At 43.0% G+C, this 25,445-nt stretch overlaps 1 protein-coding gene and 1 long non-coding RNA gene across 2 annotated transcripts in view; one reads left to right on the forward strand and one right to left on the reverse strand.

The window, feature by feature from the left end:
* KIDINS220 (kinase D interacting substrate 220) overlaps positions 1–25,445 on the forward strand; it is a 90,642-nt gene that overhangs the window by 47,815 nt on the left and 17,382 nt on the right. The window contains exons 21-24 of the mRNA XM_029938576.1: positions 17,809–17,987; positions 19,027–19,232; positions 21,629–21,742; positions 22,521–22,577. Of these exons, the coding sequence (XP_029794436.1) occupies positions 17,809–17,987; positions 19,027–19,232; positions 21,629–21,742; positions 22,521–22,577 (556 nt within the window). The remainder of the gene's footprint in view (positions 1–17,808; positions 17,988–19,026; positions 19,233–21,628; positions 21,743–22,520; positions 22,578–25,445) is intronic.
* On the reverse strand, positions 3,729–10,979 carry LOC115290347. The gene is made up of 3 exons (XR_003908058.1): positions 10,891–10,979; positions 9,278–9,596; positions 3,729–5,620 (listed from the first exon to the last, which is right to left on the reverse strand). It is a non-coding gene; the product is annotated as an uncharacterized LOC115290347 (long non-coding RNA).

Genomic DNA, 25,445 nt, shown 5'->3' on the forward strand with positions numbered 1-25,445 from the left:
CAGGCCCGCCCCCCGCCCGCGTCTTCTCCGGCTGGCGGTTGCCTCTCCCGCCCGCCTTCCTCCGGCGCCGCCGGGGCCTCCGCCGGGGCCTTCGTGCTCCGGCTCCGCGTCGCCCACCGGGAGACCCGGGTTCGGACTTCCCCAAGTCGCGGAGCTGTTAAGGCAGCAGAGGCCTCTCCGCCCACCTCTCAGTCCATAAACGGCTCGGCGCTCGTCCCTCTTCTGAACACTGGGCCTTCTAGAGCCTGTCGTCCTCACAGGCGGGGAAGTGGTGCGAATCCGTACTCCCTCGTGCGGAGACTGGAGCCCAGAGAGGGCGGGTCGCTCACCGGACGGCTCACAGCCACTCGCGCCGGCCCCCCCCAGCATGGTCGCACCGTGTGCGTTTTCTTAGATACTTGAGCCCCGGGGCTTTTATGCCGAAGACCAAGTGTCTGATGTTTTTGTATTTCTGAGTTCTCCCTTTCTTTCTAGAGTTTTATAAGATACGAATATTCTGTTTAGTATATAAGATGTTTAATGTCAGTTGTCTTATTTACCGCAGTGACAACTAATCTACAAAGCAGACATTGCTATAATATATTACTTTTCTACCATTTTTCTTTACCTTCGTAAAAATAATTACATTTTTCAGAACCCCTTCCCCCCATTCAAAGAGTAAATATAGTTTATGTCAGTTTCTGGCTTCGGTACAGAATAGGACTCAAGTCGGTCTCCACCTTCGTTGAGTTGAAACACTGCTCAGAAGTGCAGTGTGCCTCAGAACAGAAACACCGGTCGGCTTTCCACATTTGAAGGGCTGCGTGCTCGAAGCCCCGGGCGCTGGGTCCTCTCCGTGTCCCGTGGAGAAGGTGGGGAGTGGCAAACGCCGGGGTCCCCAGGAGACACAACCACGAGAGCTGTGCAAGTGAACAAAGGTCTTTAAAGCTCTCAAAAAATTTCTATTTCAGTTCAGTCCAACAAAAATATATTAAGTATTTGTTATTTGTGGGTCCTGGCGCTGGATGCCGGAGGTGCAGCCGGGGACCAGTCCGCGTGTGTTTCCTTGCAGTCCAGCGACCGCACTGGCAGGCATTAGCTCTGAGTGTGCACCTCACAGACACGAAGCCGTGCCGCGTAGGGGTGCGTTCGTGCAGGAGTGGGGGCCCTGGCGGCTCGGTCGGTTAGGCGTCCGACTTGGGCTCAAGATCATACTGGTCTTGCTGCTCGTGAGTTCAGGCCCCATCTGGGTCTCTGTGCTGATAGCTCAGCGCCTGGCGCCTGCTTCAGATGCTGTGTGTCTCTCTCTCTCTCTCTCTCTCTCTCTCTCTCTCTCTCTCTCGTGGTTTTGCTCTCTCTCTCTCTCAAAAATAAACAAACATTACATAAGAACATTGGTTGAATAAATGTTAGCGTATCACCACGATAGAGTGTTTTGTAACTGTAGGATACAGTAGGTGAAAATAGCCAAGTGTGAATGCGTGCACCACGTGATACGGTTTGTAGTATTTATACATGAATATGAATAAGAACATTCATGTGTAAATAATAGGTATTCCTTTTTCTTTTAAATATACAACAAATTCATGGGAAGGGTAAACCAGAAACTTCTGAGAATGTGCTCCTTTAGCGGATGCCTAGCTTTCTAAAGCTTCAGGAGTAGTAATGCCCCTTAGATGGGAGAGGGGGTGTCTCTGCACACTTTACGTAGTTTTTCGGTCGTGTTCCAGAGCAGAGTCCTGAATATGGACAGAAGGACCTGACCCCACCTGTATATGAGACTGGTAGTGTAACCACCCAGGGGAAACGACTATGCAGTCACCTTTGAGTGGAGTGCTCTGACTCTCTGTTCTTAGTAGAATACATCCTGAGGACAGAATTAACTACCAAGAAATCTTGAACTTAGTCAGTTTGTAGTTGATAGTAGTTTTGTTGTATGTATACCTCTGAAATCCTTTAGAGCGTGTTGTAAGATAGAGTGAATGAATAAATCACTAGGTGTTTGGGAGCACTGGTGTTTTCCCCATGGGAGAAGGGAGATACAAAAACTGAATAGTAAACATGTGTTCCTTCGTTAGCATTTTTACTTAAGGACATAGTGTAAATTAAGTGCATCCAAGAATGCACACTCCTATGGTTTCGGTAACCTTTGCACACATGCCACATGTCGTTGAGAATCATTACGTATATGTACGTAGCTTTACTGAAAGCTTTAAAAAACCCAGCATTTTGTTTCATGGCGGCAGGGTGAGTCACAGACCGCGCTTGGCGGGCAGACTGGTTGACCCTAGCGTCAGCACTGGTGCTTCTAGAAGGTGCGGAGCCGGAGGTTGCAGAAGGGCCGGTGCTCATGAGTATCTTAAGAACTGAAAGTGGCCAAGAAGTCAGTTTAGCCACTTCAGATCCTGCAGGAAGGGAGATGGACAGTCCCTTGATGAGATCAGTTTTGATTAGAACTCTTTGATTAATTACTCTCCGTAACTCTTGGGTTAGTGAGGAGGAGTTACTTCTTTGCAGAGAATTGCTTATAGTCAAACTATATGGCTTCCTTATGTTTAAAGAAATGTTCAAAAATTTACATTTTTAAAGAATAAAAATGTGTCTTACAAAAGAATATATCACCTATAGTTTAAAGATGAGAGTAATTTTTCCCCCTTGTCTAAACAGAACATTTGCCACAGAAATGTTTTTGATGGGGTATTTCTCATCATCTAATAAAAATAATTTGGAGTGAGTTTCTATAAGGGGAATATTCTGTTCGAGTAAATATATATCTCCGGTTCTATTTTGGAGATCTAATGAGATGATTAGAACTTTGTTTTGCTCTTAAATTAATCCATTATTTTAGACTTCGACACTCAGTGGGCCTGCCATCCGTTAATGGGTTGGATTCAGGGGGAATTAAAAAAATTTTCTTTGTTTTTAGTTTTATGTGCCTACAGATACAGAGAATATTTTGTGGCTAGTGTAAGGAAAAGAGAAAAAGACAATGTAGTAAGACTCTTTGAGACTTCATTAAGGAATTGACTTAATAATTGACTTCAAGATGATTTGGAATGAAAAACTGTAGGAAGACAATTTGACTAATGTACTGGAAGATCATATATTGGAATACGTTAGAATAATTTAGAGGACTATTTCTAGTTAACCATAGTGGAGTTCTTTGATTCCATTGCTTGTCATTTGAATAATAAAAAGTTTTATTTACAGCAGACAAAAGCAGCAGTATATAATTGATATTCATTTATTTTATTAAAGAAATCTGATTTGATAAAAACAATCAAAATAGTATTTTTAACTCTAGTAGTAAAATTTATTTTTTAATCCATAAAAAGCCTCATTTATTTTTATAGCAATTTGATGACACATCTGCTTGCTTTATTCAGCTGAATAAGAAAATGTTGGTTCTTGGTGTTTGGTAAAATTGCTTTGTTAAATTATTTTCCAAATTGTTCAACTTTTAACAAATGACATTTGATACTAACACTAGAAAGCAATTTCAGCTAATTAAGTAGATCCCTCTATAAACCATTGGAACATTAAGATGACATACTGTTCATTCAAGATTATTTTAATTGGTACAATTATTGTAATTTTCTTGCAATTATGTGTTGAGCTAAAAGCTTTTGTCTAGATCATTTGAGGGGTTTTTTTTGTTAACATACATTTAGGAAGAAGAAAGGGAGTAAAATAAAAACTATAGATAAAGATTTTCTGTCTACTTTTTATTATAACATTTTAGACAACCATTGAAATATGTTAGTATAAAACTTTATTTCTGGTATTTTTCAGTAAGCATCTTAAGCAGTCATGGAAGTTTTTAAAAGATGAATTTAAGTAGTTTTCATGAAGATAATGTTTTAAATAATCTGCCTTGACACTGCTCAGGCAGTCTTTTACTCAGGATGGTATGGTCAGAATAGTTTTGTGATAAGGATAATGCCATACTCTTTTAATTATTTAAAATAAGTAAGTTCTGAGAGAACTTTGGAATGGTAGCCATGTTCCATCTCACTGAAATAGCCGTTTGCGGAATAGGCACTGTGCATCCACCTCTGACTTACAACATTTATGCTCAATTCAGTATCTTTAAATTATTCAGGTAGTGGTATTCTGTGCTTGACATTTTTCATAGTAAAATCTCATATCTTAGGATGTTCATTCCTGACATTCAGCCACAATTTTCCTAAGTTTAATTTGCTCATTTCTGGTTCTCTCCTGCCTCCCTCAGCTCTCACTCACCTCCTTCGTCTTCCCTTCACAGTATTTGTTGCCCCTCCTCCATCGTGTGGCCCCAGTTGTGTGCACATTTATTTCTGTTGCGTGTGGATTTAAGTCGTGACTGTCAGGAGCATGAAAAACCCGGCGACAGTTCAGATTTGTGGAGAAGTTGTCTCACCTCCTTTGTAGTACTGAGTACATCCTTTGTGCTGCTGATTTTTCTCCTAATTTTGATCTCGGGATACTGGGAATATTTATGCCAAACACTGTTTCATGCCTGGTGCTTTTTATCTATAGTGGAGAATCTTACTGAAATTCTCTCTGTTTGATAGGAGGTGACTTCTCTGCAGTGTTGATGTTGTCACCATTCTACATTTATTAAATTACTGTCTTGTATATAATTTGTGTTTCCATTTTTTTCCTCCAAACACATTTTCCATTACTATATCTCATACAAATACTCTCTTCAGGGTTGAGAAGGGAAACGCTGAGCAAAGACTTGGAAGGAAGTGAGAGAACCAGCCAAGCAGAGATCGAAGGAGAGCGTGTCTGGGCAGAAGGAACAGTGTGGACAGCGGTCCTCAGACCGGAGAGGACCTGGTGTGTCCTCGTAATGGCAAGGACAGAGGATCGGTGTGGCCAGAGAGGGTCCAATAAAGGGATGGGGTGACAGATGAGGTCCGGGGGTCTTTGTAAAGGTTTTGGCTTTCACCCTAAGTAACATGGAGATCCATTGGGGGGTTTTGAAAAAATTGTATCCATACCCTGGATGCTCCAAGGTGCCTGTTACTTGGCGGTGCCCGCGTGACGCGGCCTAAGTTAGGGAGTCCTGTTGACCTAAGGGAACATACTGAGAATCCTGTGTTGGGAAGGGGATAGGAGTGCATCTTGGTGGGGAAACTAGGGTAACTGGAAAGTCGTGCACAGAGTAGGTGGGGATCCCACAGTAAAGATGAAATGAGTGGTAGAGAAGGACATTACCAGCGCTCCATGAATGTGAGAAAGCTAAGAAGTGAGCGGCGTCTATACGTACCATCTTGTTACAGCGTACTGAAGAAAACTCGTTATTTCTGAACCTCTCCATTAATTTTTATGACTAATCTCCCTGTATGTTCTTCCTGTTGTAATACTTTCTTTTTTCTTAAGATCAATTTATTCTTTATCTTCTGGTAAAATGTTGGATTTAGAAAACCCACTTTTGGATCATTTTGTAAATTTGGACTTGCCAGCTGCATGGTTTGTCCCCAGGCCCCACATTGAAACCCGGGTTGAGAGTGAATGAAGGTGATTTCCGTAGCCTTGACTGATGGGTCAGTGGTGTGGAGGCCGACGGGCCGTGCTTGTGCTTGTGCAGTAACACCGAAGGTGATTTATGAGGCCTGTGAGATGGAAATGATGGTCATTACGTGCCAACTTGGGTCTACAGATAAAGAAAAATAATTGGTCAAAATTCGATGTACAAGTGACCAGTTTACTGGCGTTCTGAGCAGTCCTCGCCTGGCTCTCCAGCCCGTCCCCTGCCTCATCCCTCCTGCACTTCTCTGTGGCCCTTCCTCCCCTCGCCCCCCCCCACCCCCCCATTAGTCTTTTGGTCACATCTTACATGCCACTGCCTCAGGAAGCCTTTGGTGACCAGGCATGCCCCATTCTCCAGGGTACTGCTAGATGTGTTCCTTATACACGTGTCCCTTCATTGTTACGTAACTAAGTCGTAGTGACTTTTCTATAAACATTTGCCTTTCTCTTTAGTATTTGTTTCCTGAACTAGACTGTTAACTCCATGGACTGTGACTTCCTTAAGCCTTGCTGGATTCCTCACGTTAGACTTTCTTGGCATGGAGTGAGCGGTGGTGATTGTTTCTGAAAGAGTAAAGAAACGTGCTGAAGACCTTCGGGTCAAGGAAGAGCAGGCACTGGGGGCGGTGGTAGATGAGCAGCCACATTGTACCTCGAAGAGAACACTGTTCATAAAGACAGCTGATCTTTGCTTCCACACGTGGGTGAAATGTTTGATTTGTTGTTGTACTAGGATAGCGTGTGCCTCGAAGTTCTCGGACGCAGCAAGTCAGTGGGAATGACATATTTCAGGCAACACCTAGACGCCCCCACCTTTTGTTGGGTGATACTAAAATCAGAACGGTGGTTTTCGTAGTCATTTCCCTGTAACTCTGAGTTCAGCCACCTTTCTGAGGTTGCTTGCGCGTATAATCCTTTTATCACCGCCACGGTTTGGAATCGCTCCCGCCTCAGCTCCTGCTGACAGGCTACTGTCAGCGTTGTTTAAAAAGGCCTTCGGAGTTAGCTGGGCTCCCCGTTTTGTTGGGCTAAAGTATTTTGATCAGGTTCATTCATTAGACAAATATTTCCAGAGCCTGGTATGTATTGAAGGATGCTAATAAAAGTACTGGTTGGTACTACTTGAGTCCTCGGTATACACCACGCGTTGGAGTAAGCAGTTTGCACAGATTCTGTACTTGAATACTAACTCTAGGAGGCGAGTGGGCGTTCCTTGGGCTCAGCTACTACGGCTGGAGCCTCCCCAGGCCTATTTCCGGAAGCCAGGAGATGGTCTGTAACGCCACAGCGAGGCAGGAGATTGGGAAACAGAAATACAGAACTATACTAATTTTATTTTAATTTCCAGATATATTTTATTCATTTGAAAAATGAATATTTAGGATTATTTATCATATATCGACGGGAATATTATTATGTATCAGTGGGCAGATAGGAAATTTTCCCCAGGATTGCCTTCTGCTCTATGCAGAGAATGCAGACTCTTACCAACTTACGTAAAACCCCAAATAAATGCTTTACTCAGTTCGACTTGGGTCTGGTAATGGCAGTGGGTGCTGTAGGGAACGCGGGAAGAAGTCAGTCGTGGTACCTGACACTTCAACAGCTGCCACATCTGTTTGTTTAAACCTTTATACCATTTTTATATGCATTACGTGGCTGTAATTCTTTTAGGTAGCTTTTCAGTAGCTTTTCATTTGCTTTAAATAGGATAAAATTGATTTTAAAGGTATTTTCTCATTTAAACTCATGATGCCATGTTCAGTAATTTTATGGTAATATAGAACAAAGAAAGAATTTTAAATGTTCCAAAGCTGTGTGTTTCTAACTCCAACATGAAAAACTCAAGTGTGTTAACTACGGTTGTTTGAAATCTGAAATAAAAAAATTAACTTCCCTAAAGGATATGTTTTAATATGTAAAACAAAAATATTACCTGTGCAGGTTCACAGTTGATATTATAATACAGTAAGTGTGATCCACATTTACATTTAAAAAAACCCGTCTGATTACTGAAGGATTCAAATTTGCCATGTATATATGAAGTTAGTTTTTCAACAGAGGTTTATGATTTCAGAATTTCAAGTCAAAACGTTTCTGAGGCTCCGTGAAGTAGGAGCACAAACCACCCAAGTGCTGGGTCCTGGGAACACCAGGGGGAAGAGCGGGCCGCCCGCCGCTCCTCTCAGCAGTACCCAGCACGTCCACCAGATGGCAGTATTTCACTAGAGACGTTACCAGCATGTCCGGCCAAGAACTCAGGCCTGCTTCCTTCTGCTCTTCCCTTTCCAGAGCAGAAAAACAAGGAAAACTCTAAGTTTAAATATGAATATTTTACACTTTAAGGTTTAATTTCCATGCCTATTTTTAAAAAATGGCTTCAGAGGACAGTTGTAAGCACCAAGACTCTTGCTCATAGGCAAGTAAGTGGTTATCTGATCATGTGGCTAGAGTTTAAGTTTTGCAGTACCTTTTCCTCCTCAGATTCTTTCCAATTAGCTTCTGGGAAAAGGGCAGATATGAAAAAATAGGAGTATTTAAAATTGATCTACTGGGGCGCGTGGGTGGCTCAGTTGGTTAAGCATCCGGCTTCGGCTCAGGTCATGATCTCACGGTTTGTGGGTTCGAGTCCTGCGTTGGGCTTTGTGCTGACAGCTCAGAGCCTGGAGCCTCTCTTTGGATTCTGTGTCTCCCTCTCTCTCTGCCCCTCCCCTGTTCATGCTCTCTTTCTCTCTCTCTCTGTCTCTCAAAAATAAATAAAACATTTAAAAAATTTAAATTATCTACTTAGGGGCGCCTGGGTGACTCAGTTAAGCATCTGACTTCGGCTCAGGTCATGATCTCGCAGTTTGTGGGTGGACCCCCGCATCACGCTCTGTGCTGACAGCTGTTTTCAGATTCTGTGTCTCCCTCTCTCTCTGCCCCCCCCCCCCCGCTCACACTGTCTCTCTTTCTCTCTCAAAAAGAAATAAAACATTAAAAAAAGTTTTAAAAAATTGACCTACTTGAAAATTATAAAATAAATAAAATTGATATAAAAATTTGTATTTAGATTAAAAGTATTAAATTCTAAACGTTGTAGAGCCAGGGTTCTATTCTTATTAAACGTTAAATCTTTAAGATAGCTTGTCTAGTAAAGATTTTGTTTTAACCTGAGGCATATTCATAGGTAGACAAGCTTTGATTTAGAACCTTCATTCTCTGTGCTTTTCGGAGTTTTATTATAAAACATTCGCTTCCTCTCTCTGGTTAATGGAAGGGTTTTTAAGAATTCTAGAAGGAAACAGTAGTAGGAACATGGCTTCCTGCGGTGCGGCGCCTCACGGTGCCGTTAGTGTTCCTCCAACAGCCGTGACCTTCATCAGAGTACTTTTTAATACATCATAGTACAAGCTCTTGACACGAAGCAGTGGGCCTTACACGCTGTGATAGATCCTATTTCCTATCGAGTCCGAGGCCACGGCTCTGCCTCCCTTAACCTGCTCCCCGAAGTCTGGCCTTCTCGGCGCAGCTCGGAGCTGCTGTGCACCGTCGGCGCCGGGATCGGCCGAGCGCATGCGCGGGGGCGTCTGGGGGGGCGGGCTGGTACGTGGGTTTTCAGCCCCCCCCCCCGTGGAAACCTTTTTGCAAATTAAATCTTACGCACAATCCCAGTAAATAAAGCAGAATGAATGTAAACTAATTGATTCAAAGATACCATTTCCTAATAAATTCAGTTAGGAAAATGAGCCGTTCTGACGAATGTGCTCCAGTTGAAACGTGGGAGGCCTTGCAGCCTCACCTGGGTTTAAACCTCTCTTCGTTTCTCTGCCTAGTTTTGGCGACATGACACCAGGAGAGTTCTGAATCCTCGGCGGACACAAGTGTCACCAGGCTTTGAGCGTGCCCTGCGGCGGCAGGGTGTTTTCCCCGCTTGGCTTCCTGCGTCAGTCGCCAGTGTTAGGTGACTGACGTGCTGGGCGCTGCCGCTCTGACAAGGCGCTGTCACGAGTCACGTCATAAACACTGCGGTTTGTGAACCGTTTGTCATGCTCTGACTCAGGCACAGCAGGTGGAGGAGTGCCCTCGCTCGCCTGGTTTTATGAAGAGGAAGTGCTGGACTGGAAAAATAAAAAAACAAGGAATTTAAGTGTCACGTGCAGATGGAGGAGAAACCATATTTCAAAGTCTGCCAAATTAAAACAAAGTATCAGGATGACTTTAGGCTTATCTGTTGGTCTTCCTCTGTGGGTTAAAATTTAGTATGTAAGCAGTATTCTATTTTATTATATTTTAAGGAGTTAAGAATATGTAGATCATTAATTAGGAATTCTGAACCATGTCTGTGGCAGCCGGTTTGACCCACTGCAGTGAGCGGACACAGGCTTTTGACTCAGGCCAGAAGGGTGCCAGCTCTGCCCCTGACTCAGAGGGGATGCCAGGCCCGTTGCTTAACATCTCTGAGCCTCAGTTTCCTTGTTTAAAAAAATTTTTTTTATGTTTTTTTATTTATTTTTGAGTGACAGAGAGACAGCGTGAGCAGGGGAGGGAGGGAGAGAGAGGGAAACACAGAATCCTAAGCAGCTCCAGGCTCTGAGCTGTCAGCACAGAGCCTGACGTGGGGCCCGAACCCACAAACTGTGAGATCATGACCTGAGCTGAAGTCAGATGCTTAACCGACTGAGCCACCCAGGCGCCCTTCCTCATTTTAAAAATTGAAATGGTACCTCATGGAATGTTTGGGAGATAGAAATTAGGGAAACTGGATAAAACGCCTGTTTCAGAGAGTGGCAGCCTGTAGGTATTCTGCAAATACTAGTACTTTTAAAATTTTTCTTCTCATTTACCACAGCAATAGCACTTCTGGGGATCTACCCAAGGGATACAGAGGTGCTGATGCAGAGGGGCACATGTGTTCATAGCAGCACTTTCTACAGTAGCCAGATTATGGAAGGAGCCTAAATCTCCATCACCTGATGAGTGGATCAAGAAGATGTGGTTCATCTATACCATGGAGTACTACACGGCAATGAGGAAGAATGAAATCTGGCCACTTGTAGCAAAGTGGATGGACCTCGAGGGTGTCATGCTAAGCGAAATAAGTCAGGCGGAGAAGGACAGATACCATATGTTCGCACTCATAGGTCTAACAGGAGGGACTTAGCAGAGGACCACGGGGAGGGGAAAGGGAAAAATAGTTAAGGAGAGGGAAGCAAACCATAGGAGACTCTTAAATACTGGAACAGACTGAGGGTTGATGGGGGAGGGAGAGGGGGACGGGTGATGGGCACGGTGGAGGGCACTTGTGGGGATGAGCACTGGGTGTTGTGTGGAAACAACTTGACAAACTATAAAAGAAAAAAAATTCTTCTCAATTGCTTGTACCCTTCAGATATAGTTCTGCTGTTAGAGTACCTGTAAGAAGAGGGTCCTCCCAACACTTTACGCAGCGCACGTGAAGGCCGTGCCGTGTCTAATGCACGTGAACCTGGGCAGATACCTCTCAGAGCTGCTGTGTTTCACTCTTCCTGTTCATTGGTCCTTTCTCATCCCTGCAGTTACCAAAATCACAACCTCAAAGCCAAGGGAAGTTATGCTTCGGTGTCACTTTTACACCAGAAACCAAAGGAGCTCAGACATGGGACGGACCGCGTAGGCTCTCTCGTGACTGTGAGAGAGAGCAGAGAAAGAGCCTCTCCGTGTGGTGGGTGTGGGAGGTGCCCTCCAGGTCCACAGGCGCGGGGAGGTCTCCCCCAGCCCTCTGAAGTAAGGAAACTGGCACTCAGAGGGCTACAGGACTTTCCCAAGTCACAGTGACCCAGCCTTTTAAGTAAATTAAAAAAAAAATTTTTTTTATGTTTATTTATCTGAGAGGGGGGTGGAGCAGGGCAGAGAGAGAGAGAGAGGGAGACACAGAACCTGAAGCAGGCTCCAGGCTCTGAGCTGTAAGCACTGAGCCCAGCGTGGGGCTCGGACTCACAAAACCATGAGGTCATGATCTGAGCTTAGGTCAGATGCTCAACCCATTGAGCCACCCAGGTGCCCCGTAAGTAAATTCGTTATGCCTTTTAAAAAATTAACCTCATTGTTTTTCATTTTAATTGTCAAATGACATAGCCTTCTTCTGACTTCCCTGCGATGGTCAGCCCTCCGTTCTGTGCTTTCACAGCCCAGCCAGCTTGCAGGGCGGCGCTGTGTTCCTAGAAATGAGGGCCTTTAATGGGCAGCTTCTAACGCGTAAATAGGTTGTAGGTTATGCAGTAGCTTCAAAGGGAGATTCCCCCCCCCCCGCCCCCCCCGGACTTAGGTTATACTGTTCCCTCAGCAGCTGAATCCGCTGCTCTTCGTCATTGGATCAGATGGAGTCATCGCTGGAGAGTGTGAAGCTGCATTTCTCTTTGAGGGGAAATGCTTCTGTCTCAAATTATTCAGTGCTTTAAAAAATTTCTTTGACCTTTATTTATTTTTGAGACAGAGAGAGAGACAGACAGAATGTGAGTGGGGGAGGGGCAGAAAGAGAGAGAGACAGAATCCTAGGCAGGTTCCAGGCTCTGAGCCGTCAGCACAGAGCCTGAGGCAGGGCCTGAACTCACAAACTGCGAGATCATGACCCGAGCTGAAGTCGGACACTTAACCGACTGAGCCGCCCAGGCGCCCCAAGAAGTATTCAGTGCTTTTGAATAAAAGGTAAAGGAGATTTGTAAAACCCCACTGTAACTAATGTACAGTGTTGTATTAGCTGCAGGTGCACAGTTTAGTGCTACCACCACTCTCAGTGCTCACGAGTGTACTCTTGTCCCAGGGAGATTTTTATGGCCACAAAATTTTCCCTCATTTCTCGTCCTAGTTTGTTTTTCAGTTTCTAACTCTGTTTGTTACTCATGCTCAAAGCGAGACGCGAGCATGGCTGAAACAGGACCAGGACGTGGCCTGCAGCACAGACTGGTACAGAAGTGTGAACGTATCTTGGAAAAGGGAGAGCTGTGTCACGTGAGGTCCTGGATGGGGTGGCATCTCGGCCGCCAAGGTCACATCTTGTGCTGTCCATGTGAGGTCCAGCTGAAGTCCGGCTGCAGATATGCAGATTGCGGTCTTCATGATAGTCTACTGAGTTCGCATACTGAGCACTTAGAAGTTTTTAAATTACCTGACTAATGTTTCCTCCAATGTAAAAAAGTAATCTGGGCCTTAATATTTTGACCAAATAGGAAATATAACACTGTCTTGAAGATATACACACCTTCAGTGAGAAATAATCCTGTTAAAATGTAGAGGAAGCTGTTGTGCCAAGCAAAAGAATAACATAGTTTAGCTCTGCCAGTGATTTATTTGGAAACTTAGGCAAGTCCTTTCAGGGTTAGCATTCTGTCATCCTAATTGGACGGTCCTTAAACATAAGTCAAACACATTAAAGACTTGAAACCAGAAACTAACAAACCTGAAGGCTCGGCATGGCCCCATCCGCCATGTCACGTGTCACGTGTTCTCGCCTGCGTGGTTCCTGAATAGAATGCCTTTAACATGCAGTATTAGTTTAGTAAGCGTTGGAAGGCAGGTGCTAAGGAGGGCTGGGCGCTGTGCACGGTGCACTGTCTGAGAAGGAGCTCTGACCCCTGGGGCAGGGGCCTCTTTTCCTCCTTGCTCCAGTGAGCGTTCTGTGCTCAGCACACCTTGGGCATGAGCGGCACTGGTCGTCTCTGTCGCTTTATTACTTTCGTTACTTTAGCGATAGACGCCCTAGGCTAATGTCCTTCCCAGCGTAATATGAAAGGCGACTCGGAATTGTTATCATGGGACTTATATAAGAATGGCAGGAGTCGGGGCGCCTGGGGGCTCAGTCGGTTAAGCGGCCGACTTCAGCTCAGGTCATGATCTCACAGTTTGTGAGTTTGAGCTCCATGTTGGGCTCTGTGCTGACAGCTCAGAGCCTGGAGCGTGCCTCAGATTCTGTGTCTCCCCCTCTCTCTGACCTGCCCCCACTCATGCTCGGTCTCTCTCTCTCTCTCTCTCTCTCAAAAAATAAAGAAATAAACATTAAAAAAAATTGTAGGAGTGATTAAAATTTCAGGGATGCAGCAAAGGCAGTACCTCAGAGAGAAGTGAACTGCTGTAAATGCCTGTATTAAGAAGGAAGAAAGACCTTCATGGCCTAACTTTATACCTCGAGGAACTAGGAAAAAAAGAACAAATTTTTAAAATTTCAAAGCTAGCAGAAGGGATGAAAAACTAAAGATTAGAGCCAAGATAAGTAAAATACAGAGTAGACTAATGATGGACTTGACAAAAGCAAAAGTTGTTTCTTTGAAAAAGATCAACAGAATTGACACTGAGGAAAAGAACACACAAATAACTAAAATCAGAAAGTGGAGATATGACCACCAATCATGCAACAATAAAAAGGATTCCACAAGAATATTCAGGAGGCGCAAACAGGCATTTGACAGAATCCAGCATCCTTTCCCGATAGGAACACATAAAATCTGGGAACACCGAGGCGCTTACTCAGCATGAGAGAGAGCGTGTAAAAAGCCCACAGCTAACCTCATTCTGATGGTGAAACACTACAGGTTTCCCCTTAAGACAGCATGACAGGGGCTCCCGCTGCGGTGGGCTGCAGCGTCCCTCCCAAATTCATATGTTGAAGCCCTAGTCCTTCATGTGGGCGTGTTGGAGGAGGGGCCTTTGGGGGGCAAGTAGGTTCAGACGAGGTCACGAGGGTAGAGTCCTGGGATTAGTGTCCTTAAAAGAAGGGAGAGTTAGCTGCAAACCCGGGAGAAGGTTCTCATAGCACCTGACTATACCGGCTCTGACCTCAGACTTCCAGACTCCAAGAACTGTAAGACATAAATGTTGTGTAAGCCCCACAGTCTGGTTTAAATACTGATTTAAAACCCCCAGTATTTTGGTTTAGCAGCCTGAGCTGACTTAGACACCCACTTTCACTACTGCTGTTCACTATTATACTGGAAGATCTAGTGAGTGCAGTTCGACAAGAAGCACGAGGAAAAGGATCCAAATTGGAAAGGAAGAAATAAAACTATCTCTGATTGCAAATGACGTGATCCTATATATAAAAAGTCTCAAAAAATCCACAAGAAAACTCCTAGAGCTAATAAATTCAACTGAGTTGCAAGCTACAGATCAACACAGTATCACTTGTGTTTCTTTCCCTCTGCAGTCAACTATTTGAAAGGAAAATAAGGAAGCAATTCTAGCAGCACCTGGGGGGCTGAGTTGGTTAAGCTTCTGACTTCAGCTCAGGTCATGATCTCATGGTTCGTGGGTTCAAGCCCAGCGTCGGGCTCTGTGCTGACAGCTCAGAGCCTGGAGTCTGCTTCAGATTCTGTGTCTCCCCCTCTCTGTCCCTCCCATGCTCATGCTGTCTCTCTTAATAATAAATAAAGATTAAAACAATTTTTAAAAAAAATACCCAGGAATAAATTTAACCACCAAGGTTAGAGACCTGTACATTGAAAACTATGAGATGCTAAAATAAAGATTAAAAACATTCTAAATAAATGGAAATATATCTGATGTTTACCAACAGGAAGACTAAATATTAAGATGTCAGTACCACTGAAAGTGATCTACAGATTGAAGGCAGCCCCTACCAAAATAGCCTTATTTTGTGGGAATGGCAACCTGATCCTCAGATTCATATGAAATTGCAAAGGATCCCAAATAGCCAAAACAATCTTGGAAATATTCTTCTTGCAAAGAAGAATAAAGTTGGAGGACTCACGCCTCTCAATTTCAAAACTTAGTACAGACCTACAGTGATCAAAAGAGTGCAGACCAGTGAAATAGAACTGAGACCTCAGAGACAAAGTCCTACATCGGTGGCTGCCTGAGCTGTGCGGGGGGCGCCGCGCCCATATCATGGGGGAAGGAATGTCTCTCCCACAGACACCTAGATTTCTACATGCGAAAGAATGAAGTTGGACCCCCATCTCACACCACGTACGAAAACGAACTCAAGTGGATCAACCGACTCTTTTCCAATCCTAACTCTTTTTTCAGTATCAGAAAGTGTAATTACAGTGAAACTTACTAGAAAAGAATAGAGTTCTTTGGCAACAATGCCTTTTTTCTTTGTATTCGTTCTACAAATATTTATTAAGCAAAAGTGGCCTGACACTATTCTGTTCTAGCTCCAGAGATACAACAGTGAACAAAACCGAACTTGTTCCAAGCTTTAAAGGAACGTACAGTCTAGAGGGGGAATAGACATCCACAAAATAATTCCGCTGCTGATTATGAAATTCCCGTTGGGATATGTGGTGTGCAGGAATGTATTTGGAAAGACTTCTTGAAGAGGGGGGATCAGTAATTAGCGGCGTCAAGACAGAACGAGAGGGCGTCGTTAGCTCCTAAGGTGCTCAGGGTCTTGAGTTGTCTGTCCACACACGTGGACGGCACTTGATCTTTTGTTTCTCACCCGTTGGCTGTTTTCGGTCTGTGTTCCATCTCTCTTCCAGAATCTCAGAAGCGCTGTGTGCAGAGAGCATTGTTTACTAAATGGGCGTTCAGTGATAGAACGTATTTGAGTCTAGTAGGGTTAAATTTGTCTTCAGGCAATAAAATTCTGAGCCCGTTAAGAGTTTTCCCCAAGTTTTTGAAGGAAATTTGTCTTCTTTTTAACCTGCTAGGATTAAATAATGACATTATTAGGTGGCTACTCTTACATAAGTATGATAAATAATGCCCTCTTCATAAATTATGCTTTTAGAACCTGTTTATATTTTGATTTAAAATAGAAAAAATTTTTCCCATGTAATTTACGACCTCATTTTGAATGGAAGTGATTTGAATGGCTTATGTAATTTCTGCCAAGGAATTAATATGGACTTTCTATAAACCACTGTCATTTATAATCAAAATGCTTTTAACTTACATTGGTATTGTCATTAATAAATACTGCTAGCTTGGTAGCATAGAAAGAAATTGCATTTAAACTTACTAGGAGCTCATTGATGCCCGAGATTTTATAATGCTTTCTGTGGGCCATTTAACTGCTGGCAACTTTAATTCACATGATTCATACTACTGGAGATTTAAATTCACTCTTAATTGAAAAGTGAAGTTACTTAAATTCTTTAAATACTAACCTTTGGAAAAATATCTGAAAAATAAAGACACATATGATTTTAGTGGCCCACTGCCAAAAGATTATCATTTGCATAAATATCTCTTTCAGTGGAAGAGTTTAATGTATTGAGCTCAAAAGGTTAGAATCGAGACTTCAATCTGGAAGCCAGCAGAGGCTGCTGGCTTGTGAAGGGCAGCATTGTTCATCGTATTGAGAACACTGTTCACATTCAAGTTGAAGCGGAGCTGGCATTAAAATTCAGTTAATTTGTTTCATGTGACTTGTCAGCTGTGTGTTTTTATCTAAATCTTCCTAGCTTCTCTTAGTATTTTATGTTCAACTCTTGAAACAGATGAACTACCTTTTTAACTGTTTAAACTCTGAAATTTTGGCCCCTTCTGCAAATGATTCTTTGTAACCATTCTCCCAAGATTTTCATTTCATTTAAAACATGGCACTAATCAGTTTGAAGGCCATTTTAATTTATTAAGAAGTCATCTCATTTCCGAGGGTTCTTCTGTTTTGCCCAAGTGTGTGTGAGTCCTTGTGAGGGACTCCCTGAAACTCATTAACACAAAATCACTGTCCTGTGTCCTCACCAGCACCCTGTCTTTCCTTGTTTGCTAATTTTGTTCTCTGGGTTTTCCCTCAGATGGCTTTTAATATCTGGCTACCAGCCCAGGATTGGGTCTGAGCAGTAAACCAATAGAAATTTTATAAAACCTTTTTTTTTTGAAGCCAGAAAAACCTGTACTTTTTTCTAGTGTATGTACTTTATTTAAAAATTAAAATTTATTTCTTCCCTTCTTTGCAAAGGCAGGAACTATGGTGTTCCGTAATACATGTGGGGTTTGGAGCTGGTCAGCGCCCCCGGCCCGGGTGCGTGGTTCTGGGCGGGCCGGCTCGTTGGCACGGGGCTCACTCTCCCGTGTGTGAGCCGCTAACTCATGTCCTCATCACCGGGAGATCCTTGCCGACACGAGAGGAGCCCGGAAGGTCTGCTTTCCTTTCCGTGTTCTAGCCCGAGTCCTGCCTGTGGCCAAAGGCATTCTAATTCTGACCTCTCACTTGTTACCTTAGTCATTATGTAACTACAATTTTTTTGGTCTTTTTTTTTCCCCTACAATTTTTTTTAATGATGTGTAACGCGTTATTATTTTTATGAATACACTTTAAGTTACATGTAGAATTTTCCTTTCAAATAATGACATTAAAGACCTTTTTCATTTGTTTCTTGTTTGAAGGATATCAAAGAATATTCCAACAACTAAAGATGTGGAGCCATTGCTTGAAATAGATGGAGATGTAAGAAACTTTGAGGTGTTCTTGTCTTCACGGACCCCAGTTCTCGTGGCTCGGGACGTAAAAACCTTCCTGCCGTGCACCGTAAACCTAGACCCCAAACTACGTGAAATTATTGCAGGTGGGTATTAGCAGTGAATCGAATTTTTCTTATCTGGAGTCCTCAGAATGTTACCCATTTCTGACTTAGTGATGGAAGTTTCTCTCGCTCCACGAGCCCCCGAGGAATACTGAACCAAGCACTACGCAGGAGAATCCGTGAAACTCAGGATGAGGAGTTTTGACATCCTTTAGAGAATGTTAGGAGAATGTTATTTGTTAAACTCACTTTATCCTAATGTTTCTCTGGAGAACCCACACGCCTAACTTCTTGCTTTGGAATCAGATCTTGAGATAGTCACCATTTTAAGCTGTCAGGACATTGTAAGTTTTCTGTGACCAGTCTTGAAATAGGAGTCTCTATCCAACGGGGCAAAAATATCTTTATATTACTATCTAAATTTTAACTTAAATTTGTGGACTGGAGCTTGAGGATAGTGGCATTGAAGTTTTGGAATAATTTCATTTGTCCTTAACACGCACACACGCACGCGCACGCGCACATTTGCTGAGACACATTAGCTCCTGTGCGGCGTCGGGAATCGTGGGGACGGAGCCGGGAATGCTCGTACGTCCCCCCCGTAGGCACTAGTTACAAGGCCGCTATCAAGGTGTGTTTTGTGGCCATGGGACTGTTCGTGGTTGTTCAGAGATGGGTAAGTGGTATAGTTTGCAGGCCCACAGCTTAGCAATCACCGTATTTGTTAACGTTAGACAAGTGGGAACTATTAATAGTAACACTTTACGGATCCTAGAATCACACAAATACCTCAAAGAGTCACAGAGAAAATGATTGTTCTGGTAACTGAAGAGAAGAATCCGGATGGTGACTTTTCGGATGGTGACAGAAGCTCTCCTGCAGGGTAGTTGGGTTTGTCCTCTCTAGACTGTTCTGGCCGAGGTTTTCCAAGCCAAGATTTCTGTCTCCTTTAAGCCTTCTGGAATCCTTGGCAAGTGAAAAAAGCATGTCTCTCTCTGGTAACTGAAGAAGGAGGTGGTAGTCGGACTAATTACGACAGTCCTGTTTTCTTTTGCCTTCGGGCTGCCGCTGAATCTCCTAGACGTGCGAGCTGCCAGGGACCAGATTAACATCGGAGGCCTCGCCTACCCCGCGCTGCCTTCGCACGAAGCGCCTCCTAGGCCCCCGTCCGTGTGCTCGTCGTCCACCTCCTTCACCGGGCCCTTCGGAGGGGGGGTTGTGTCCCCGCAGCCGCACAGCAGCTACTACAGCGGGATGACCGGGCCGCAGCACCCCTTCTACAACAGGGTAAGCCAGTGCTGGGGAGCCTCGATTCCGAGAGTCTGTTGGGGGAAATAGCAGCAGCTTTCTGCTCTGGGTTCGATTATTGTTTTGAAAGTGCACTTTAGCTTTAAAATAGGAAAAATGCGTGGGTGGAATTTAAAATACGTGATTTTTTTTTTTAAAAAAACCAAAAGAATTTCTCACTTAATGGGTTCTAGAGCTCAGTGGAGTCTGAATGTTAGAGAAGCTTTTTGCTTTTATAAGAACATGAACTCCGCAGGATCATCGGTGACCATCCCGTGCTACAGAGGGAGTGTGTGTCTCTTTGCTCATAAAGAAATGTTGCATTTGTTATATTTTGTATAATTTTATTGGCATTTAAAACAGTGGCAAACTTGAATCTCCACAGTGGTCTAGCAAACCTGTATTTAGTATGTGTTACAGCTTTTAAGTGTGAGATAATGGTAGAGGATACTGAGTGTAGGATTCAGGTGTTATTGCCAAATAACAGCCCGGTGGCCCGTTTCTAAAGTTATATTTCAAGTTTCAGCAGACATGTATAATTGTTTGCTTAGTATGAATATGATAATTTTCTACTTAAAAAGATGAAAGCACAATTATCAGCGGTATACCGACCCTGTCAGGTTTATTGGCCAGAGCTTAATGATCTTAAGTACTAATATTTCCTACAGGAAAATGGAGCGTTGAACCCTCCTAGTGTACTTTTTGGAACCATATTCAAAGGTCCATTACAGTTTCTTATTTTCTTATTTTTATTGTCTCCCTCTTTTGTCTAATTTGAGAAAAACAGAATTCACAGAAGCCAACTGCATGCCTAAATAAATTTCATGTGAGCTAGGAAGAAAGTGAAGTTTAGAATAAATTGGCCAAGAAGGAGTTCCAGAATTTAAGTTAAAATTTCAGTTCTTGAGAAATGTTGGCCGTCTAAGTACAGTTGACTCTTGAACAACACGGGTTTGAGCTGAGTAAATCCACTCAGTAGAGAGGATTTTTGTCTGTGTGGTTTTTTTTTTTTCGGTGGGGGGGGATAAATACAGCACAGTAAGTGTGTCTTCTCTTCCTTACGAGTTTTTTCTCTAGTTTACTTTATTATAAGAATACAGTATATAATGCATACAACATGCAAAATATGTGTTATTTGTCTAAGTTGCCGGTAAGGCTTCCGGTCACCAGTAGGCTATCAGTAGTTACATTTTTGGGAAGTCAGAAGTGATGCACAGACTTTTGACTACGCAGAGGGGTCGAAACACAAGACCTCTGGTGTGTTAGGGTTAGCACCCCTAACCCTGTGTTGTTCAAGCTCAGCTGTACTTAGGGGGACTGTTCAGAGAGGTCCTATGAATGATGTCATTCCACGCTTTCATTCCGACGAGGAGAGAAAAAGGGTCTGTAGCAGTTTATGATGTAGTCCGTCTTTGTAAGGGGTAGCTGTGTGGTAGATGGCACTGAAATGCAGGTTTGTATTTAGCAATCTTAAAATCTGCTCGAATTTTACATAAAATGGCTCATTGATCAGTGGATGATCAGAGGTTTTGAAACCAATAAATTTATTATTTTTTTAATTTACCATACCATCTAGGCTGATGTGATGCTTTAATAGCATTTTATCACTTTCAAGACACTTAAAATTTTCTCATGTTTTTAGATCCAGTTATTATTTGTTCTAGTTATCTGAGGTTTCCAGTCTGAAAGTTAAAAGCAGAACAATTTTCTTAAATGGCAGCAGTTAAAAGGTAGGGAGGATGTTATTTCAGTGTAATGAAGCTTAATGAGTTTTAATCTTTATGTTTAGTCCATATAATTTGATATCTCCTGTTTATGTGAAGTTGGCTACAAATAAAGACAGTAGTTACAAGTCTCACTAAACAATGGATTCCCCATTAACAAATACACCTTATTTAGGAGATAAACTCTAGACTACAGGACATAAAGTAAGATCTCGGAGTAGTGACATTCTTGGAATCCGTGCTGGGATATTCCCATATACATTGAGACTTTTTTGGTCTTGATTAGCCTCATCTTTTTTTGTAAAGAATAGTATTCTATTAAAAGCCCATTCTGCCTTTTATTTTAAAAGAGATTGTGAGTTAATATTGGTAAATAACTTAGAAACTGAGACATGGTAAGCCCGTAAAAATGTTAAAACAAACTCTTGTGTCAGATTGTAAGATGTAAAAACCTTATATTGAATCAACATTATGGAAATTTAAGTGCTAGTCTTAAATTTGGGTTTAATAACTGACAGACTATGAGTAAGGTGCTTTTTCTTTTGTTTTGTCACTTGTGTTATTCAAAATTTGGAGTTGTGTTTTATTGGTTAGTTTCATTTGATAAATCTCATCACATTTTGATTTCTGTAATTGTTTATCCCCTTCTTTTGTTACGTGTTTTCTCCATAGCCATTCTTTGCCCCCTACCTTTACACGCCAAGGTATTACCCTGGCGGCTCCCAACACCTCATCTCACGTCCGTCAGTAAAAACGAATTTGCCCAGAGATCAAAGCAATGGCCTAGTAAGTATAAAAAAGGGTAACTAAAGTATTAATCTAATAAGACACCTAGACAGCGGTAGTGGTTCGGTTATTTCCTTTCTCTCGCAAAAGAATGCAGCTTATTTTATAAATAGCGTTAAGACACATAAGCTATTACTAACATAAAGTGTGTTTTGTTCTTCTTTCTGGTAAATGTCTATGGAAGGAAACTGACAAGCAGCTGCAGTGAATAAATGCTGAGTTTCCTACAACCAGAGCTTCTGGCTTATAATGCAGTGTTCGTTACCAAAACTTTACAATCTAAACCTTTACATCTGCTCGTTTCTAATATCTTTCTAAGCACACATCCAAACTCGGTATCTGTATGTATCCGTGCATGTGTACACGTAGGTCCGTTAGCCCCGGGGTATAAAAGTTCGAGGGTCTTTTGGAGGAGCATTTTCAGAAATTAAATAGGACAAGGGAGTTATTCAGATGTGTGATAGAATCCCCTCCAGAACAAAACACATTGTAAATTACCGGGTGTTCCTGACGGTCAGCTTAGTTTAACGATGAAAGAAAAAGAGATTTCCTGTTAATGTTTGATGAAAGAAAAAGAGATTTCCTGTTAATGTACGTTTGCAAATTAGAAGATAAAAGCAGTGGGACTTAAACTGTCCATCTAAAACTTAGGTGTCCCTGAGGGCAGCTCCAGCCACGCCCAGGTCTCAGCCTTGTCGCGATCATGTTAGCACCGCGTGCGTCCGTCCCCTCGCTCGGCCCCCTCACCTCTGACCCGCACTCTGTTCTGTGTTGGTAGGAAGTTATCAAGGAGGATGCTGCTGAGGGGCTGCCTTCGCCCACAGACTCCTTGAGGGTAATGAGTAGCCTTGTGCTGGGGACACGGGCCTGTCGCCGCTTCTGCAGCAGCAACGACTGTCGTAGCCGCGGTGACAGCAGTCCCCTAACTCTGCCTCTGTGCTGTGCTGGCCGCCGGTAGACTCGCTGAGTACTAACAGTGGTAGCTCACGGATTAATGTAAAAGCTAATGTGTGACTTTCCCCTTTTTCAATGACGCGGGATGGGCTTTTGTTTCAACAGGCCACCAGGAGGAGTCACTTGGTGGTACTTGTTCCTTAGTATTGAGCTCCGTTTTCACCTTTGATGGGTCTTCTTGGGCCTGCAGTTCTGAAAGTGTCCCCAGCCCCCCGGGGAGCCCAGCAGGACGTTAGGAGCCAGACGGTGTAGACCGAGATGGATCTGTAGTGTCTCATTCTTCACCTCAGTCCACAGTTTATGAGACTTGAGCATGCATGTACTATTTTTCTTTATCTGTGTATTTGTTAAAATAAAGTTTCTAGATGAACAGGGGCAGTAGTCCATTATATAACTGGAATTATTTAAGCCTATTTTTGGCTCACACCTTAAAGTGAGTTTCTTTTCAAAAATTGTATAGGAAATCACTTCATATATTTATTATTCAAGATTTTGTATTTAATAAGAAATATGTTTAATGTGATGAGCCTGAAAATCTTCACTTACTCAATGTGGAATTTAGGAACCCAATTGGTATTTTAACTGCTCTTGATTAATTTACAGACCGTTATGCCCATGTAAACCTGATCTGTTTAATCCAGAGCTGTGCTGAAATGCACACAACGGTCAGAATTAGCATGGCGAAATGCTACATCCTAAGCTTACCACACTTTTTCACTTAAAGCATGCATCTGGGTAGGCAGTAGTTCTTTAACTCTGCTTTCCTTTGAGTTAATGTTAGTAAGAGAGAGAAAGATCCATCTTGGTGTTTTCATCGAGGAGCTGATGTTTCTTTTTAAGTCATTAATGTTCTGAAGTATTTGAGTGACTCCAATTATCCAGGAATAATAGACACAATAAACCATAATAATTCTATTTGGGTGTTGGGGGAATCTTTAATCCGTGGATCATTGCCACTGTATGCAAGAAAGACTTTTACTTTAGTCAGAGAGCCTTTCATACATACATTCATGCATGTAACGCAATTCTCTAAGCCAAAATTCCTTAGCAAACTTTTGATGAAAATCAGATACTGTGAAGAATTCGATGGTCTTACTGACAGAGACATGCTGAAATGGTAGCTGTCCCCGTGCTCGAGTGTCTGGGCACATACTTACAATTAAAAGATATCTGTAGTTTCTTTCAGGGACCAGTGAAGGAGCATTAAGCAAATTTGAAATGAGTTTTTGGGGAAGGGGAAATAATGCAATTCTTGTGATGTGTTTAGAAGCCCAATAACAAAGAGTAAAGGTGCTCTGTCTACATTAGTGCCTTTGTTTAGTAAAATAACCATACTATTTGCTGTTCTTTTAAAATTAAAAGGTAGTCTTGTGATTGGCCTAGTGAATAATAAATGCTTATCAAGCTTTCTGTGCTTTTGAGAAATTAACAATGACAATAGCATGTAAAATTTGTTTGCTAGAAGACTAGTAACAGTAGACACTTAGCTCAAAGCCAAATTCAAAGCCGTGGTGGAAATGTGAAGCAGCGTCTGCACATGGGAGCCTTGCCTGGGCCCTTCGTAGCTGGACCGACAAAGCAGTCGTTAACAGAAACACTGTTCAGCCCTTGGTGGCGCGTACGGCTTCCCGGTCCTGTAGTAGCAGCGCTTCTGGTTCTGAGGTGGCAGGACTGTGGTCGGGGCCGCCTGCTCGTTCACCTGCCCCCGCTCGGAGCAGGTGGCGACCGGAGGTGCTTCCAGACAAGCCGGGAGCTACACAGACAGTTTTGGACAAATTGTCTTGTCTTTACAGACACAGAATGACGAGTAAAAATAAATACAGAATGCCACCGGTAAAGCAAGCCCATAAAGGGTTAACCAACTGGTACTTCTTAATACACATGGTCCCATCTTTTTTTACCGTAAGGAATTCTGGTAAACCTTTATAAAGCAGAGCCTTATGAAAACCATTGGGTTTTCTCACACAGTGGAACCCTGATGATGATAGCTTCTTGTGAAGGGCAGCCAGGGACTCACCCGATAGGTTACTGGCGTGTCCAAGTGTTTCACAGAAGTGAAGATGTAAAATAGAAGACTCTTTGCTAACTTTAAAATATAATTTTATACTAGAGAAAATATATGCCAAATCTTATAAAACTGGGCAAAAACGTAACATCGGACCCAAGATATGTTCCCCGGAATATCAGAGCTAGGAAGGTGCTTTTTTAAAGAAGTTCTTCTCAGAAATTAAATATTACTCAGAACTGCAGTTCATAAAACCAGTAAAAGTCCCGCCGTGGACTGGCCTTGCTCTTGAGGACCCTCGGGGACGCTAGTGCAGCTTCGTGCTCCGGAAGAGCGTTCGGGGCTCTGTGAGACTGAGGTGTCCAGGAGCGGAGCGCCCGCTGTGCTGGGGTCCGTGCGGCCTGTGTCACGGCCCGGGCCTCGGGCGCGGTGCTGCCTCCTCTGCCCCGTTAAGACGGAGCGTGCCTTAGCCAGGCACTTGATCTGAAGTCAGATAGACCCCGGCCGTGAGCTCTTTGCCTTCGAGCAATTACTTAACCTTGTGGGTAGCCAACCTTTTCATCTGGAAAAAGCAGGCCTACCCCATAGGTCTGATTTAAGGATTACTCAGCCGTAGCATACTTTAAGTACTTAATGAGTATTATTATTACTACACCAAAGGCAGATTTCATGGAGCTTTAGAGACTCAGAAATTAAAACCGTTTCATGTTAAATTAAATTACCTCTGTCTCAATAGTGAGAATA

Source organism: Suricata suricatta, chromosome 4, assembly GCF_006229205.1.
Source record: "Suricata suricatta isolate VVHF042 chromosome 4, meerkat_22Aug2017_6uvM2_HiC, whole genome shotgun sequence".
Taxonomy (NCBI): Eukaryota; Metazoa; Chordata; class Mammalia; order Carnivora; family Herpestidae; genus Suricata; species Suricata suricatta.